A 15,316-nucleotide genomic window follows, 5' to 3' on the forward strand; every position below is an offset into this window, starting at 1 on the left:
GTGATACATCAAGACAATGGCTGCCTCTGCCTCTGCTATTTCTTCCTCTTTCGTCTTCCTCCCTCTTTTTAATCATAATATACAAATAATTAAGGTCTTGAACATGGAAAGTTACCTTTCCTCGTTCTTGTTTTAGAAGATATGCAATTGAATAAAGTTGGCTTGGATGTGGAAGTCAACTCAGGAATCGGTGGGCCCGAGGTATTGGGTCATTCATTTACAAACCCTAACCCATAAAATTCATGTGCCGAAATCTATCTTGCCACCCCTAATTAATATTGATATAATTTTTAGTTGGTGTAGGCATAACTGTAATTTTCTTTCCTACAGTTTCTAACATAATGAAATTTATAATAAAATTATTATTAATTAAAATGAAATGAAAAAATTTATTATTGATTGTATTAAGTAGTAGAATTGATTGAAGTAGTAAGTGGTAGACTCACCAAAGTGGATATTGATTATTTGCATTTGTTTGGATTTTAATAAAAATTAAGAATTTTTAGGGAGTTAATTTTAACTTGAAATTGGGCACAACAATTAAAATGAGCTCCCATGAAAAATATCACATTTTCAAAATATTCATTCAGGCTTATATTTCCCACCAATTTTCTTTTTCTTTTGAGGGAAATTAAGAAGCAATAATTCATTCAATAATGTCACAATGGATACAGAACAAGTCATGAAGGCTTAATTAGCTAGCGTATATAAACATTAATTTTTCTTTATAGTTTCATAGTCCTTTTTTTTTATAGTTTAAACATATATATATATATATAGATATAGAATGGGGATGAGAGAGGTCTAATATAAAGTTCAAATAAGATAAGAATGTACAAAAATATTGGACCTCAGATCGATCATCAGATCAGTCATCCCTGTAAAATTGTCCAGAAAGATTATCCATGACCGCGAATTGCATGTTCTCCGAAGGCTTCCAATGGCGCTTTCTTTGGTTGATAAACCAGTTGTTGATTTGCTTCTGATCTAATCCTGTTGTCTCAGCAAGTGCATTCTTATCCGCTTCCTATTTATCATGAATAATTATATTAAAAAAAAATTAATTCTACATGATTATATGTAAACCATGCAAAATAATATAAGATAAGGTAATAAATTTGATTAGGTTACGTATACGTACGTACCGTTGGATAAGGCCATTTATAGTGAAGATTCCACCAGTCAAGAAGGGTTTGCCTAGCTTCTCTTGGTAGCTTTCCTTTCTTTTTTTTCTTAGAAAATTCGAGTTTTAACGTACCGATATGGCTGCCATACCTTCTTAAAAGTTTATCTTTAAGATCACGATCTTCACTTCTAAGTTGACACTCTTGTTGTTGTTGTTGTCCTCCTTCTACCTCTCCTCCACTTAACTCTTCTTCCGAAGATGCACCACCTTCATCTGTATATGTATATATATATATATATATATTATTATAAAATAGAGCACAAAATTCTAAATTAAAAGAATTATATAGATATTACGTACAACAACTAAATATGGGGTCACCCCATTCTCCAATGTTTCATGGAAATGAAATGATGAAGATCAGGTACAACAAACATCAATGATATAATGAATAAATTAACGTGTTAACAAATCAAAAGAAAATGGTTTCAAACTTTAAACCCATCATATAGAGCATAATATATTATTATTAAAAGATAAGTGACCACAAATAAAAAGAGTAGAGCAGTCTATATTTTTTATATATTCCTTTAGCTCGCAACTGGGAGTACCATTTTGCTCGTTTGCAGCTAGCTAACTATCTAATAGGTGTGGATCGAAAGCAATTCTAATACCATGTTGAGAATCATGGTTCTATCTTAAAACTAATTGATAAGGAGTAAGTCATCATACTTAATTCATCACAATCCAAACATGAGTAGTATTATATACAATTAAGAAAAAGATATGATCTAGCTATAAGATTCCTCGTATAAAGAAAACTTAAAAACAAGCATCATTAGCTTTGTTAGTGGTAATTGATAGTTCGTACTCATAAGAGAATACATTAGAAAATAAAGCAAACTGAAATGGCAGACAAAGGCAGTAGAAGTAGTAGTAGTAGTAGTACTACTAGTAATGCCATTCGTGGGCGCACAAAGCTATAAAAGGCCCATGCTAGGCCCGGTCCGGGGCCCAATTATAGAAAAAATATGGGCCCACTTTAGAACGATTGATTCATAAGAGATGAGAATTTAGACACACACTTACTAAACTCAGTGAGTCACTCACTCTCAGTGTCTGGTCCCGTCGTTTGTCAAGTCAGAGTATTGAGAGTGACACTCTTTTTTTTTTCTTTTCTTTTGGTCAGAATCGACAAGACGGTACGGGCAAACCAATCAAATCAAATCATATAATTAACTCATATCTCAGACAGAAAGTGATTAAGACTTGGCGTGAATCCAGGCACGTCCCCCACCGCCCCTCTCTTCCCCTTTTATTTATTTTATTTTTTTTAATTATCTCTATTTGACAAAGAAAACAAAAATGAGTAAATCTTGTTTAGGCATCTATTTAAGAGAGATATAGGATTCCCCCAATTAAAAATAAATAAATTGGTTTGCAACACTAAAATTGATGAAATGGTTTTGAAAATTTAATCAAATGAGTAGAATTATGTAAGAAATTGGGACCCATATAGAGAGTAAAACGGGAGATAGGTAACAGACACGTGCACGCAATGATGAAGCATGGAGACCCACGACAGAGAACTGATCGATCCCATGGAAAATATGACAAGCACTACTTAATACCAGAGAGAGAGAGACCACAGTTCACACACACACACACAGATACACAGTCTCTCTACTCAGAGATCAGACCCCATATGTTTTGTGTCTGTGTGTTTAATAAAAACCACAACTAGTCAAGTGGAGTTTTTTCTTTTTTCGAAATTAATAATATTTATAGGGTTATTATTAATATTAATAATATTAATTAGGTTGGGATGTTATTATAGAAGAGACACACATATACTTACAATACACTGCACTGAAAAAGCTGCTCCACACCTAAAACTGCGGGAGTCCATGTGAGAGATGAGACATCAAACAATCTCACCTCCCACCACCACCCGCTCTACCCGGGACTCTTTTCTTTTTCATTATTTTTCTTCTGAAGAAAAAAAAAATACACACACAACCACCTTAACCACCTTGAGTTAACTCTACATGACTCACTCCACCACACACAAAAGTTTGCAACGTAAATAATATCATAAAGATTACTATTTGACACTTTAAACCCCTTAATACTATAATTTAATGATCTAAAAAGTAATTGTGTTTAACGAGTCAATAAAAATAATTAAAATATTTAATATAAATTAAATTAATTGACATGTACACTACTTTTTAACAGAAATTTCAATTTAAGACACCAAAATACAGTTAGCATTTCACTAATTTCTGTACTAATAGCTAGCTAGTTAGGTATTGTGCTCTTATTAGATCAATACTCCATGATTCACATCACATAAAATTAAACGTATAATGTCACACTTTTAAATAAAATCAAACATGATAACAATTTAAGGGTCGATAGGTCAACGTATATAGTCAGCACAAACAAAACAATTTAGTTAACAACTTATAACAAATTTTCAATACTAAAAAATGTTCAAACAAGGTGATTTGCACGTGCAATCTTGCATATATATATATACATATATGCATGTTTGTATTTTTTGCAAATAAAAAGTGGGACATGAATTGAAATCATGTATTTTTATGAGAGAAATTAAAACAGATCACACCAAGAAGCCATAACAACAGTTTTTCCTTATCATATTTAGCTGAAAGGGATATAAATATGTGTAAAATTAAGAGAAGTTACCTATTACAAATTAACATGCATGAAGTTGAGGCTTAAACAAAATTTTATCCAAAACCAGGATTCTTTGGCATAAACTATATAGATGTACAAGATACGAAGGAATCAAATATAAATTGATAATGGAAGATATTATATGGGAATATAAAGATAACTTTTCCCATATAGAGAAAACCAATTTGTTTAATGGAATTATATAGAATAAGAAAAAGCATTAGAATAAATAAGTACAAAAGAGGGAGACAATGGACTGAAAAGAAGGGATTAAGATTGCATTATTATTAAGTAGAGAGACCAAGAGAATATGCAGAGACAATAACACTAGCAGTACTACTACTCCTCAAAGATACGCTAATTAATCAGCTAATTAATTAGGCTATATATATAACAAAACAATGTTTACGCAAATCCCAAATCCAAATCTTCAAACACCACCATCAAACCACGTGAATATATGCCACGCTTATAAATATACTAATTTACCATATATTTTTTATACATGTAGTATAGTATCACTGTAATACTACTACTAATAAGTATTTTTGTTATTTAAAATATTTAATATAATTACACTGAACTTGTCAAACTATAAGAAATTCATAATAAAATTCACTACAAGAAATATCATTTTTACTAGCGCATGTTCGCTACTGCGCTAGTAAAGTTACTATACTGGCAAAAATGTCAAAATTTTACCTGCACACATTTGCAGTGACTAAAATCAAACTTTTACCAACACATTTAAACACTGAGAAAAGTCATTTTTGCCAACACTTTTCATTTTGTGCCAGCAAAAATTCTAATACCAACATTGATTTACCAACACTTCTAAAGTAAATTCCATTTTACCAAACGTAATACTGAACTTTTGCCAACACAAAAATATGTTGGCAAAAGTGACGTTTCTTGTATATGATTTAGATCATTAAAATAGCGAATCAACACACATGTAAGTATTAAAACAAATATTATGCATGTAATTAATTATTTGAATCATAATTTTAACACCTTAATTATCTAAACAGATGAAAATTTGTGAAAAATCTTTTGAAACTACTTAACAATCTTTTTATATAAATATATATAATTAAGGATTATTGGTTTTCTTATTCTTTCTCTTTTTTTTTTTTTTGGATTGGCCACAAATCTATTTTAATAGAAGTGATTTACTAGAGAAGATCAAGGAAAACAAGAATCAAACAATGCCAGTTAGAAAGCATATACATGTAAGCAAAGCACATCTGGTTGAAAAGGTATTATGTACTTCCAACACAAAAAAAAATTATTAGTTGCCAACCTTAACCAACATGATAATTACAGTGATTACACATATATAATATCCTTAACAAATCTATATACTAATTTAAATTGATAAAAGCTAATCATCACTACTTCGAAACTAAAAAGCTGCAAAACCAATTTTAATATTTGCACAACATGCAAACCCTCCACACTTGTGCAAAATGGAAACAATAGCAGCCTTATATATTCTAATAGAATACAAATGCTTTCTAAAAAAGCAAACAAACCAGCAAAAGAAGATGTACTTATTAATTAGTATTATAAACAAATGTCATTAATTTGTAACACTACTATAAAATTAAGTAATTTAATTTTTTCTTTTATTTCATTTCAGTGGAGATAACTATGGATCGAATTGGATAAAGATGATTAATTAATAAGAGCTCAATCAAAGCAAGAAAATGGATATTGAAGGACCAAATAAACAGCAGGACACAAAGCACAAAAATGATCATTTTTATATAGCTCTCATGTGATAATTAGTAAGATTCTAATACCAAATCTTCTAGAGCTATACATTATATTTGATGACACAGTATTGATGAAGCTAAATAATACCAAAAGTGAAATGCTTTTATATATAGCATGGATTATATCTATACATATTTTATTATCCATGATAGCAATAGATATATTATATGGCTGTATCAATAATCTAACTCTATGACATCAAGTCAGCAAACTAGACGATTTCCAATGCTCATTGGAACTTGAGACCACACAATTTACACCTACCCAAAAGATATATATTTCTAATTTCTAAAGAGATCATTACAATATCCAAACACTAGATTTTAACAGGTTAAAGATTATATGTTAATTACAGTACTACACTTTGAAATCTTTTTAGTGTTGTCACTCATACCATTACATGAAATTAAATGTGTTTATTATCAAATTTGTTTGTGGAATGAGTTAGTAAGACTTTTATAATAATATTAGTCAAATAATTTCAGTTCATAATATATATGTTGTATCTAAAATTGTAAAGCAAATAATAGCCAGCACATTATAAATACTTATAGAGTATTTTTAAAATAAATGGTGCCTAATATTCTATAAGCATAAATAAAATTAATTAATAACAATTCTTCATATCAAACAAATATAAGCAATTATGCATGGTTTTATACATGAATATTCCATTAAGCTTCACAAACAAGGAAACCTTCAAATGCAATCATGTTAATTTCCCAATATTTTTTAGTTTTTCTCTTTCTTTATGAAGAAAAGGAATAATAATAATTATTAAAAACATTTATAAATCCAACAAAAATACCTTCAAATGCAATCATATTAATTTCCCAATTTTTTTTTCTTCTTTCTTTACAAGGGAAGGGAATAATTATTAAAAACATTTATTAATCCAAGAAATTATACCAAGAGTTAGACTACAATTGGACACTTTTCAAGAATGATTTTCAATTAACCTAGATATATATACATGCACTAATAGGTAGTATCTCCATTAGTATAAAGGTGATTAATCAAATGAAACATATATATATATCCCTATACTCAAAAATTGAAATAGATGATGACTACTAAAACATATATATTAAAAAATACATAGATATTTTTCTTCATATACATAGGAAAGTATATATATAATGGAGAAAAAAGCACTTCAAGAGTGCCGGAAGTACCTATTATTAAAAGCTGCTATGACTAGGATTGGCAAACAATATATACATTTATATATATATATATAAAGAAAACTACATATAACCGTCACTGTGTTCAAACACTCGGATTACTATTTGAGATGTCATCACAGATCTCTGAAACGTCAAAATCAGAATCTCCAATCTGGAAAAAGCTTGGAGCATTTGATGAGGAAAAATAAATAAAAATATATATATACCAAATAATAATGTGGGATAGTGAAAAAAAGGAGAAACAATGCAAAACGAAGTTAAATAATTTCCCTAAACAAACAAGGAAATGAAAGAAAGAGATTTTGGACACTATTACCAAAGTCGACCATTTAGAGTGTTTGGACTTTGGACAATGGAGTTAGCAAAATCATCAGAAGACATGCAATGACACACACACACACACATACATGATCATCATCAAAGTAATAATTATATTTCCCAAAGTATAGTGACAAAATACATTTAATTAAGAAGATGATGATGATATATTCTAGGGTTTCTGAATCACTGGTAATTCTGTGAGTATTATTAATGTTGGGTTGTTCTCTTAAATAGGAAAAAGACCCCAACAACACTAGTTCTCTAGCTACTGTCTTTGCCTCATCTATATATATATATGATTATATATAACAATAATTAATCAATGTTAACTTGAGCCATGAACACCAGTAGTAGAAAAACAGTGTTATGTCTCAGTCACAGAATATATATATTTATATATATGAAAGAGAGTAAGAGAGAGAGAGTTAATGAGTACTGACCGGAAAGGGGTCTGGTATTGGTTGCAGCAGTAGATGAGCAGAGATTACTGAGTTGAATTTCGATCTTGTTGAGGAAAGTTGTTGCTTCATCAAAAGGCCTAGCGAGATCTGATTTATACTTCACTAACATCTCACAGTAGGTTTCCTATTATTTTTATTAAAAACAAAACAAGAAAAAAACCAATATTATATATAAACATTAAACAATATCTAATTCAACTTATTAAACGAGATAATAATTAGAGAAGCGAGGGGACCATGAACTCGTCCAGCTCGGGATCGGCTCCTAAGCACGTGGAGATTATGGAGTCTCTCTTATAACACTCGTTTTTTCTACGGATTTCTTCTAAAAAACTCGCTATTTCCGGAGGAGCACCAACCTATATATAAAAATCCCAAATTTCTTATTTATTATGTAAATATAAAATCTAAGCCCAAAATGGTAAATTTAATAGTAGTAGTGGTGGTAGTTTTATTCACCTTCTGACAATCAATATAGGCTTGTAGGAGTTTAGGATAAGTGGGATGTGAAGAGATTTTGGTTTTGATGAGATTAGAAACATCTTCTTCTGATCGTTGAAATGAAACGGCGGCTTCAGATATAGCAGCCGAAGCTGCTGAAAGAAGTTGCTGATGATGATGATGATGTTGATGATTGTTATTATGATTATGATGATGATGATCATCTGATCCGAAAAAGGAGGGAAGTACCCGATGATCACGGAAGTTTGTTGAGGAAATAAAAGTCGGATAATCAGAGGGTAGAAGCAGATCATGATCATTTTCTGGAGACATCAAAGCTTTATCTGAATACTCCACCGACGTTGTTGCTTCAAGTCCATACATTTCATCCATATTATTACACTATTTAACTTCCTCTCTCTCTCTCTCAAGGTTATCCTTTTCCTTATCCTTCTAGAAGATCACACCAAATAAAACAAGAACAACCCCTCAAAATTAAAAAAAAAAAAAAATGAGATGGTTTACTGCTTTTTAACAGTAAAGAGAAACAAACTACTGAAAAATTAAATAGAATTTATTTCAATCTCAACATATATGTGATGCGTAATAAAAAATTTTAAAGGGGTTTTTGGGAGAAAAGGGGATGAGTTTTTGGGGAGAGAGATAGAGAAATATAGTAAGTGTTTTTAATGAAAGAGATGGCCTGAGAAGAAGGAGTACTACTATAGCTATATTACTCTCACTCAAAGCTGAGAAAAACCAGCTTTTTGGAGTTTTTCTTTTGATTAAATTTAAATCTTTTTTTTTTTTTTTGATAAAAAATAAATAAATTATTTAAAATAATGGTGTGTTGTGTTTTCTTTTCCTTCTTTTATCTTCTATTATTTTTTTTAATTAATTTGTATTTTTTTTATTAGGTTAATTAATTAACAGCACTTACTATTTTAAAGGGGAAGATAGAAAAATTAAACCCCACATGTCTGCTGTTCTCGAAGTCATATTGACCTCCAAATTGGCAGAGCAGCCTTTTAAATGCCAATATTGACCTTCTTCTTCATCGTTTATAAATATGGGATAAATAATTAAAATTATTTTATGGTACTTATTTAGCTCTTATTATACTATTTTAGATTAATTATGGTTTTTTTATTTGGATGTACAAAATTATGTTCTTGAAACTTTTTAGTTTTAAGAATTTCTTTTGAATTATTGAAATTTGAATTTAAAGATTTTTGTCCAATTTCGTTCAATTTTTACTAATTCGATAATTGTTCATGTACTAAATTATACTCCCAAACTTTGACATCTACTAAATCATGTCTCTCAAATTTTAACATGTACTAAATCACGTCTCAAACTTTACTTACTAAAATTGAACAAAAGTCTTTAAATTTGACAATCTCAATAATTTAAAGAGAATTTTTAACTACCTCAAAAGTTTAAGAGAACATGATTTAGTACATATTAAAATTTGGGACAAAAATTATAATTAATTAATATTTTATTAATCAATACTTAGAGCATCTTCAATGGAAATGCAAATAAGTGATGTAAATGTAAAATATAACTTACTTTATTAAAACTTTAATCCAATGATTGCTAAATTGTGATCCAATGTCACATAACAAAAAGTATTTCAAATTTAGATCACAACATAGCATGATACAAAATTTGCATTACAATAAATACTATATTTTTATTTACCATTATACTATTTTTAATTTTAGTTAACAAATAAATGACTTATATTATTATTAGTAAATTTTATATTTATTTTTGTATTATTAGTATTATTTTATATATTTTTTTAATAAATTATTAAGTGGGTAATAAATAACATATTAAATTTTAAATCAAGATTTATAATTATGTATTAAAGTACAATAGTAAATTTGATATAAAAATATCATAAAATTATTTTTTTATGTAAAATATAACTTAATTTTTATATTTATATGTTTTGTATTATGTATGTGTATTTAAGTTTCTTCTTGTAATTATTATTATTATTTATTACTACTACTACTTTCCCCTAACCCTTGGAATCATTAGATTATATTCCAGTTACCCATGATGATTACTTTATTAATTTACTTTAAACTACATACTGTATACCATATAAGCTCAGCTAGAATCTTTACTTCTTTTTCATCTAAAACTAAAATACTATTAAAATCTTTAATTCTAAACTCCTAAAAATGGAAAGGTAACACAACTATTAATTGTCCTTGAAGGGACACACGAAAATTGATTTTCAATATTTATTAAATTAATATTTTACTATTACACCAAACCTTTTTTTTTTACTTTCTTCTTTTTCATATCCCATTCATATTTGAAAAATTAAAAGGAACTTGTCAATTTCTTTCCTTATTATTTATTTAGTAAAAAAAATAAAATTGACTGATAATTTGTTTCCCATATCAATAAAAAAAGTAATTAATTAAAATTTTTTCTTGAATTTTGATATGTACTAAATCATGCCCCTAAATTTTTAAAGTTGTTGAAAATATCCTCTAAATTATTGAGATTGTTAAATTTAAATACCTTTTTTCAATTTTAGTAAAAAAGTCTAACATGCATGAATAAAAGTTCAGGAGCCATAATTTATGTACATGTCGAAATTCGAAGGGCATGATTTAGTAGATAAGACAAAAATCCTTAAATCCAACAATCTTAATAGTTCAGTAGGCATTTTCAACGACCTTAAAAGTTCATGGGATATGATTTATTACATGTCAAAGTTCAAAGGACAAAAATACTCATTAGGCAAAAAAAAAAAAAAAGCTATGTTTTCGGATTGTATAAAACTTGCCCTAAATGTTAATTTAAAGATTTGATTTTTTGTTTCAAATTCTTAATTATTATATATACGTGACAAATGATCATTATTTCCCCACATATATAATGAATAATTTATAATTATTGTAAAAAATTAATAACTGGCAATATTTTTTCTCTCCTAAAATTCCAATATACTATTTGGTGTGTGCCCAAAATGTCACAAAAGGCAATGACATGTATGATATGTATTATTAATACAAATAATTCAAAGGAATTTTTTACTAATATTAAATTCTGATGTAAACTTCACACACCTATATTTTGTCAGTGTTAACATGCATCTACATGCCAACAATTCAGACCAATCTTTTATTATTAGATTATACTCAAGCTTAGATCTTACAATTGTATTAGTGTTGTAGTACTAGGACAAATTGTTCCCACAGAATAGTAAACTTTTTCAGAAGTAATAATAATAATGGTGAAACGTATTTTTAAAATATATATCTTTAAATTACATAATCATATTATAATATGTCACATATATCATATTAGATACAATTCAATTCAGTGTTCACTCATGTCAACATGTACATATACACTATTATATATTAGTGTCAATTTTTAACATCAAATTTCATTTCATCCACAAAATAGTTGAATTAATTGCCTAATTAACTGAAATACGTAAAACGTGTGCTTACTTTTTTTTTCTTGATTTGGTCAAGATCAAAATTAGTGGTCAAATGAGAATTAACAAACTATGTATTCTCATTTATCAAATGAAAATTAATGCGAAGGATTTTTATTGGGCATTAGAAAATTATATCTCATTTTGTAATAGTTACTTTTCTTATTTTAATAGTTATATTTTCTCCAATATTAGTAGAATTTGTAATTTTAATACCTATAATGTGGCTAAATGGCTTTTACCTTTTAGAGATTTTGAGTTATTGTGGTAAAAACAATTTCTTCAAACTTTGTAATTACTGTGAGGTTTAATTTTTATTTATCCAATAAACGCTTTTTATTAGGAAAAAGAAAAGTATTTGATAAATGGCAAGAAAAAATAAAATGGTTACTTCATAGTACTTGATTGTCTACCATTGCATATTAATTTTCTTTAACGCGGCTTCTATTACTATTTCTTTCTACTTCTATGGTTGGTTTTTTATATATATATATATGGTAGCTATTAAAGTTGATAATTAATGAATTCAACAAACTTAAAGGGGACCCAGTAAAGATATATATGGGATTAATTTTGGGTATATATAACATTTTGTGAACACACAAAATTCGACTCTTTGAAATGGTGGACTGGATTATTATATATGCTCAATAAAGAGGAATTAAATTAAATTAATTGGAATAATATGTAATGCAAGATAGTGGGTATAATTTTTCGTATAAATACTAGACTAACTTGTACAATCATGATAAGTAAAATTATGATATTTTAATTAGTATTGTTACGAGGCACTATGGTGTCTATTACCAGTATGAGGTAGCGTCGTCGGTGATTTTTATAATTTTTATTATTAAAGTAAAATAAGTGAAATAAGATAGTAGTAACGATATGTCACCTTATAAAGGTGTTAGACACTATAGAAGCCCTTTCAGGGCCAATCTTAAATTATATGAGGTTCCAAACAAAATCATATTTGGGGCCTATAGAAATATTTTAATTATTATCAAAATAATAGTTTTAGAGTTTTGGTGTAATGGTAAAAAAGTTTAGAACTTTAAACAATTCAAGGTTCAATAATTCATAGCTACGATTAAATATTTTTTTAAAAAAATAAAAACTAGATGTTAGGAATTGATCTCTTGGCCTCTAGCTTATAAAAAAAATTATAATTTCGAGGCCCTTAGTGTTTGGTGGCCAAAGGTGCACGTCAAGCTCGCCTACCCTCAAAGTCGGCCCTGAGACCCTTTACCATTTCTCTATTTTAATATATAAATTATAGTAATTAAATGCGATAGAAATGTAAAAAAAAAAAAAAAAAAAAAAAAAAAAAAAAAAAAAGACGTATTAATTTTTGGTTAATTAAGATTTTTATTTCTCAAACTTTAACATGTATCAAATAATTCTTGAATTATTGACTGTTGGATTCAAGAAATTTTGTCTAATTTTACTACGGAATCCTAGCATATAGATGGAAGTTTATAAGACATAATTGAGTACATGTCAAAGTTTAAGAGCATAATTTAGTATAGACAATTATCAAGTTAGTAAATTAATTTTTTACAATAAATTTTTTTTAGATATCATATGATCATATAATTCAATTCAATATTTTCATGCACAACCAAAATACAACTTAATATATTTACATATTATTATCCGCTTAAATATTAGCCTAAATCATTTTAAAGCATTAGACTTCTAATATAATGGTTGAGGGAATCTGATTAATTAATAATTTGAAAAGAAAAAAAAAGTTTTAGGGAATCTAATTATAAGAATAATGAAATTTTATATGTATATAATACTATGTTTTTCATTCATACTTTCGTGAATTAAAAGCTAAACCATGATATTGATCTTGAAATTGTGGCTTCCAACTTTTAGTTGATATTTAACTAATAAGAACCTAATAACTTGGTCACAACACAAGCCCTTCTTTAAATTAATTATTTAACAATACTTCCTCTAATTGTAATATTTTATTGTATTATTAAGCAACAAAAAAAAAAAGTATTATTTAATATTTATTGGTACATATATATTGTCTTTGAGTTAGTAGTCTAAAGTTTCTGTGACTAATTAACAAGTTCCAAGGAATGCACATTTTTTCAATCTAAAAATAAAACAATTTGAATTGGTTATTATATATAGAGTAATTTACGGTATAAATACTTAAGTTTAACTTCCAGTTGTAAATAAATATTTAAGTTTAATTTTTGGCGATAATATTACCTAAGTTATAATTTTGAAACTTCTGTAGATACCTAGTTAAATAAATTACCACATGGCAATCTCTGATTGGTTCAAGTCTTTAAATTTTTATTATTTAAAAAAAAAAATTAGTTCAAATATACCAATAAGGATATGACACATGGATATAATGGCTTAACATTTAATGATTAGGTACCTACAGAGTTTCAGAAATATAACTTAGGTATTATTACCGCCAAAAATTAAACTTGAGCATTTATTTGCAACTGAGAGTTAAACTTAAGTATTTATGCCGCAAATTACTCTTATATATACTTACTAAGAGTTTCTTTGGTGCACCGTTTCATTAAATTAGTATGAAATTTTTACATTATTTTACTTCAATAGCACATTAAATATAGAGCACTAGCAGTGCCCGTCACTTTCTATATGTGGCGTCCCATAATTAATTAGCAATATTCCCTAAAAATTATATTTTTAAGATATGCGGGACCAGATACTTAATTACACCAATAACAACAAGATACCAATGAGGGTGCTAGGCACCAGTGGTACCTTTTAGCAATTCTTTAAATTATAAATTAAAGTAGTGTGCACTAAATTCCACATCATTATAAGAACAACTCCAATGATACACCATTTCATCATATTAGTGTGGAATCTTTACACTATTTCACTCTAATAACACATCAAATTATAAATTAAATTAGCGTACACTAAATTCTACACTATTAGAGCAACTCCAATAGTACACTATTTCACAAAATTAGTGTAAAACTTTTACACTATTTTATTTCACTCTAATGACACACTAAATTGTCTACAAAATTAGTGTATACCAAATTCTACATCATTAATAGTTGGATTTTGAATCTATACCAATTTAGTATAGAACTTTTAATTTGCATTCTAACCCTTATTTTAATTTTTTTAAAAAAATAATCTTGCATTTTTAGTCATCAAATAAAAATTTATCTCGATACAAAACAATATAAAACTAATATATTGAAAAATACAAAACAATAATAACTAAAGTACTAATATTAAATAACATAAAAACAATGTAGCACTAAGTTATAAAACTAAAAAAAATAACATAAGTAAAAATAAATATTAAGTAAAATAATAATATTTTAACATATAAATTGATTACTCGATAATTTTAGCTTTGAAGAATATCAAAATAATTGAATATTTTTTTGGCCGACATAGACAAATTAAAAATACGGATGCTCACTATATGTCCGTCAAAATGTATTAATATTTGATCATATGTTGGAACACGATAATAATTCAGAAAATTAAATTATGTAAGTGTTATTTTATTTGTTTCTTTTTAAAATAAGAAAAAGAAAGTGTGTAATGCTTAGTTCATTTAATAAATATTTAATTTTATTAAATTATTTCAAAATTTTAAATTCTTATGTACTTATAATATAATTATATCATAAATTAACTATTTTGAATTAATACTGTAAATAATATAAAATACGAGATTTTTTAAGTAAAATATATTTATTTTGTGACATATATTTTGTGTGATATTTGGTGTGAATCATTAGAGTAGTTGCACCAAGAGTAAAAGATTCTACCCAAAATTAGTGTAACCATT

The 15,316-nt window shown here is 27.4% G+C and overlaps 1 protein-coding gene across 1 annotated transcript; it reads right to left on the minus strand.

Moving 5' to 3' along the window:
* Nucleotides 1-592: 592 nt before the first annotated feature.
* Nucleotides 593-8,795, minus strand: LOC115714133 (homeobox protein knotted-1-like 6). Its single transcript, XM_030642693.2, has 5 exons — nucleotides 8,037-8,795; nucleotides 7,814-7,936; nucleotides 7,557-7,701; nucleotides 1,146-1,399; nucleotides 593-1,027 (listed from the first exon to the last, which is right to left on the minus strand). The coding sequence occupies exons 1-5, from the start codon at nucleotides 8,409-8,411 to the stop codon at nucleotides 869-871; spliced, it is 1,056 nt and encodes a 351-aa protein (XP_030498553.2). The 5' UTR covers nucleotides 8,412-8,795; the 3' UTR covers nucleotides 593-868.
* Between the last annotated feature and the right edge of the window lie 6,521 nt (nucleotides 8,796-15,316).

The sequence above is a fragment of the Cannabis sativa genome, chromosome 4 (genome assembly GCF_029168945.1).
Source record: "Cannabis sativa cultivar Pink pepper isolate KNU-18-1 chromosome 4, ASM2916894v1, whole genome shotgun sequence".
Lineage (NCBI taxonomy): Eukaryota > Viridiplantae > Streptophyta > Magnoliopsida > Rosales > Cannabaceae > Cannabis > Cannabis sativa.

Bases quoted from the DNA above. Each gene is read 5' to 3' on its own strand.
- LOC115714133 (XM_030642693.2), bottom strand. From the start codon at position 8,411: ATGGATGAAATGTATGGACTTGAAGCAACAACGTCGGTGGAGTATTCA. The intron at 7,702-7,813 runs GTCCCCTCGCTT...TAAAAATAATAG, and splicing joins CCGAGCTGGACGAGTTCATG to GAAACCTACTGTGAGATGTT. The intron at 1,400-7,556 runs GTCAGTACTCAT...ATACATATACAG, and splicing joins CAATACCAGACCCCTTTCCG to ATGAAGGTGGTGCATCTTCG.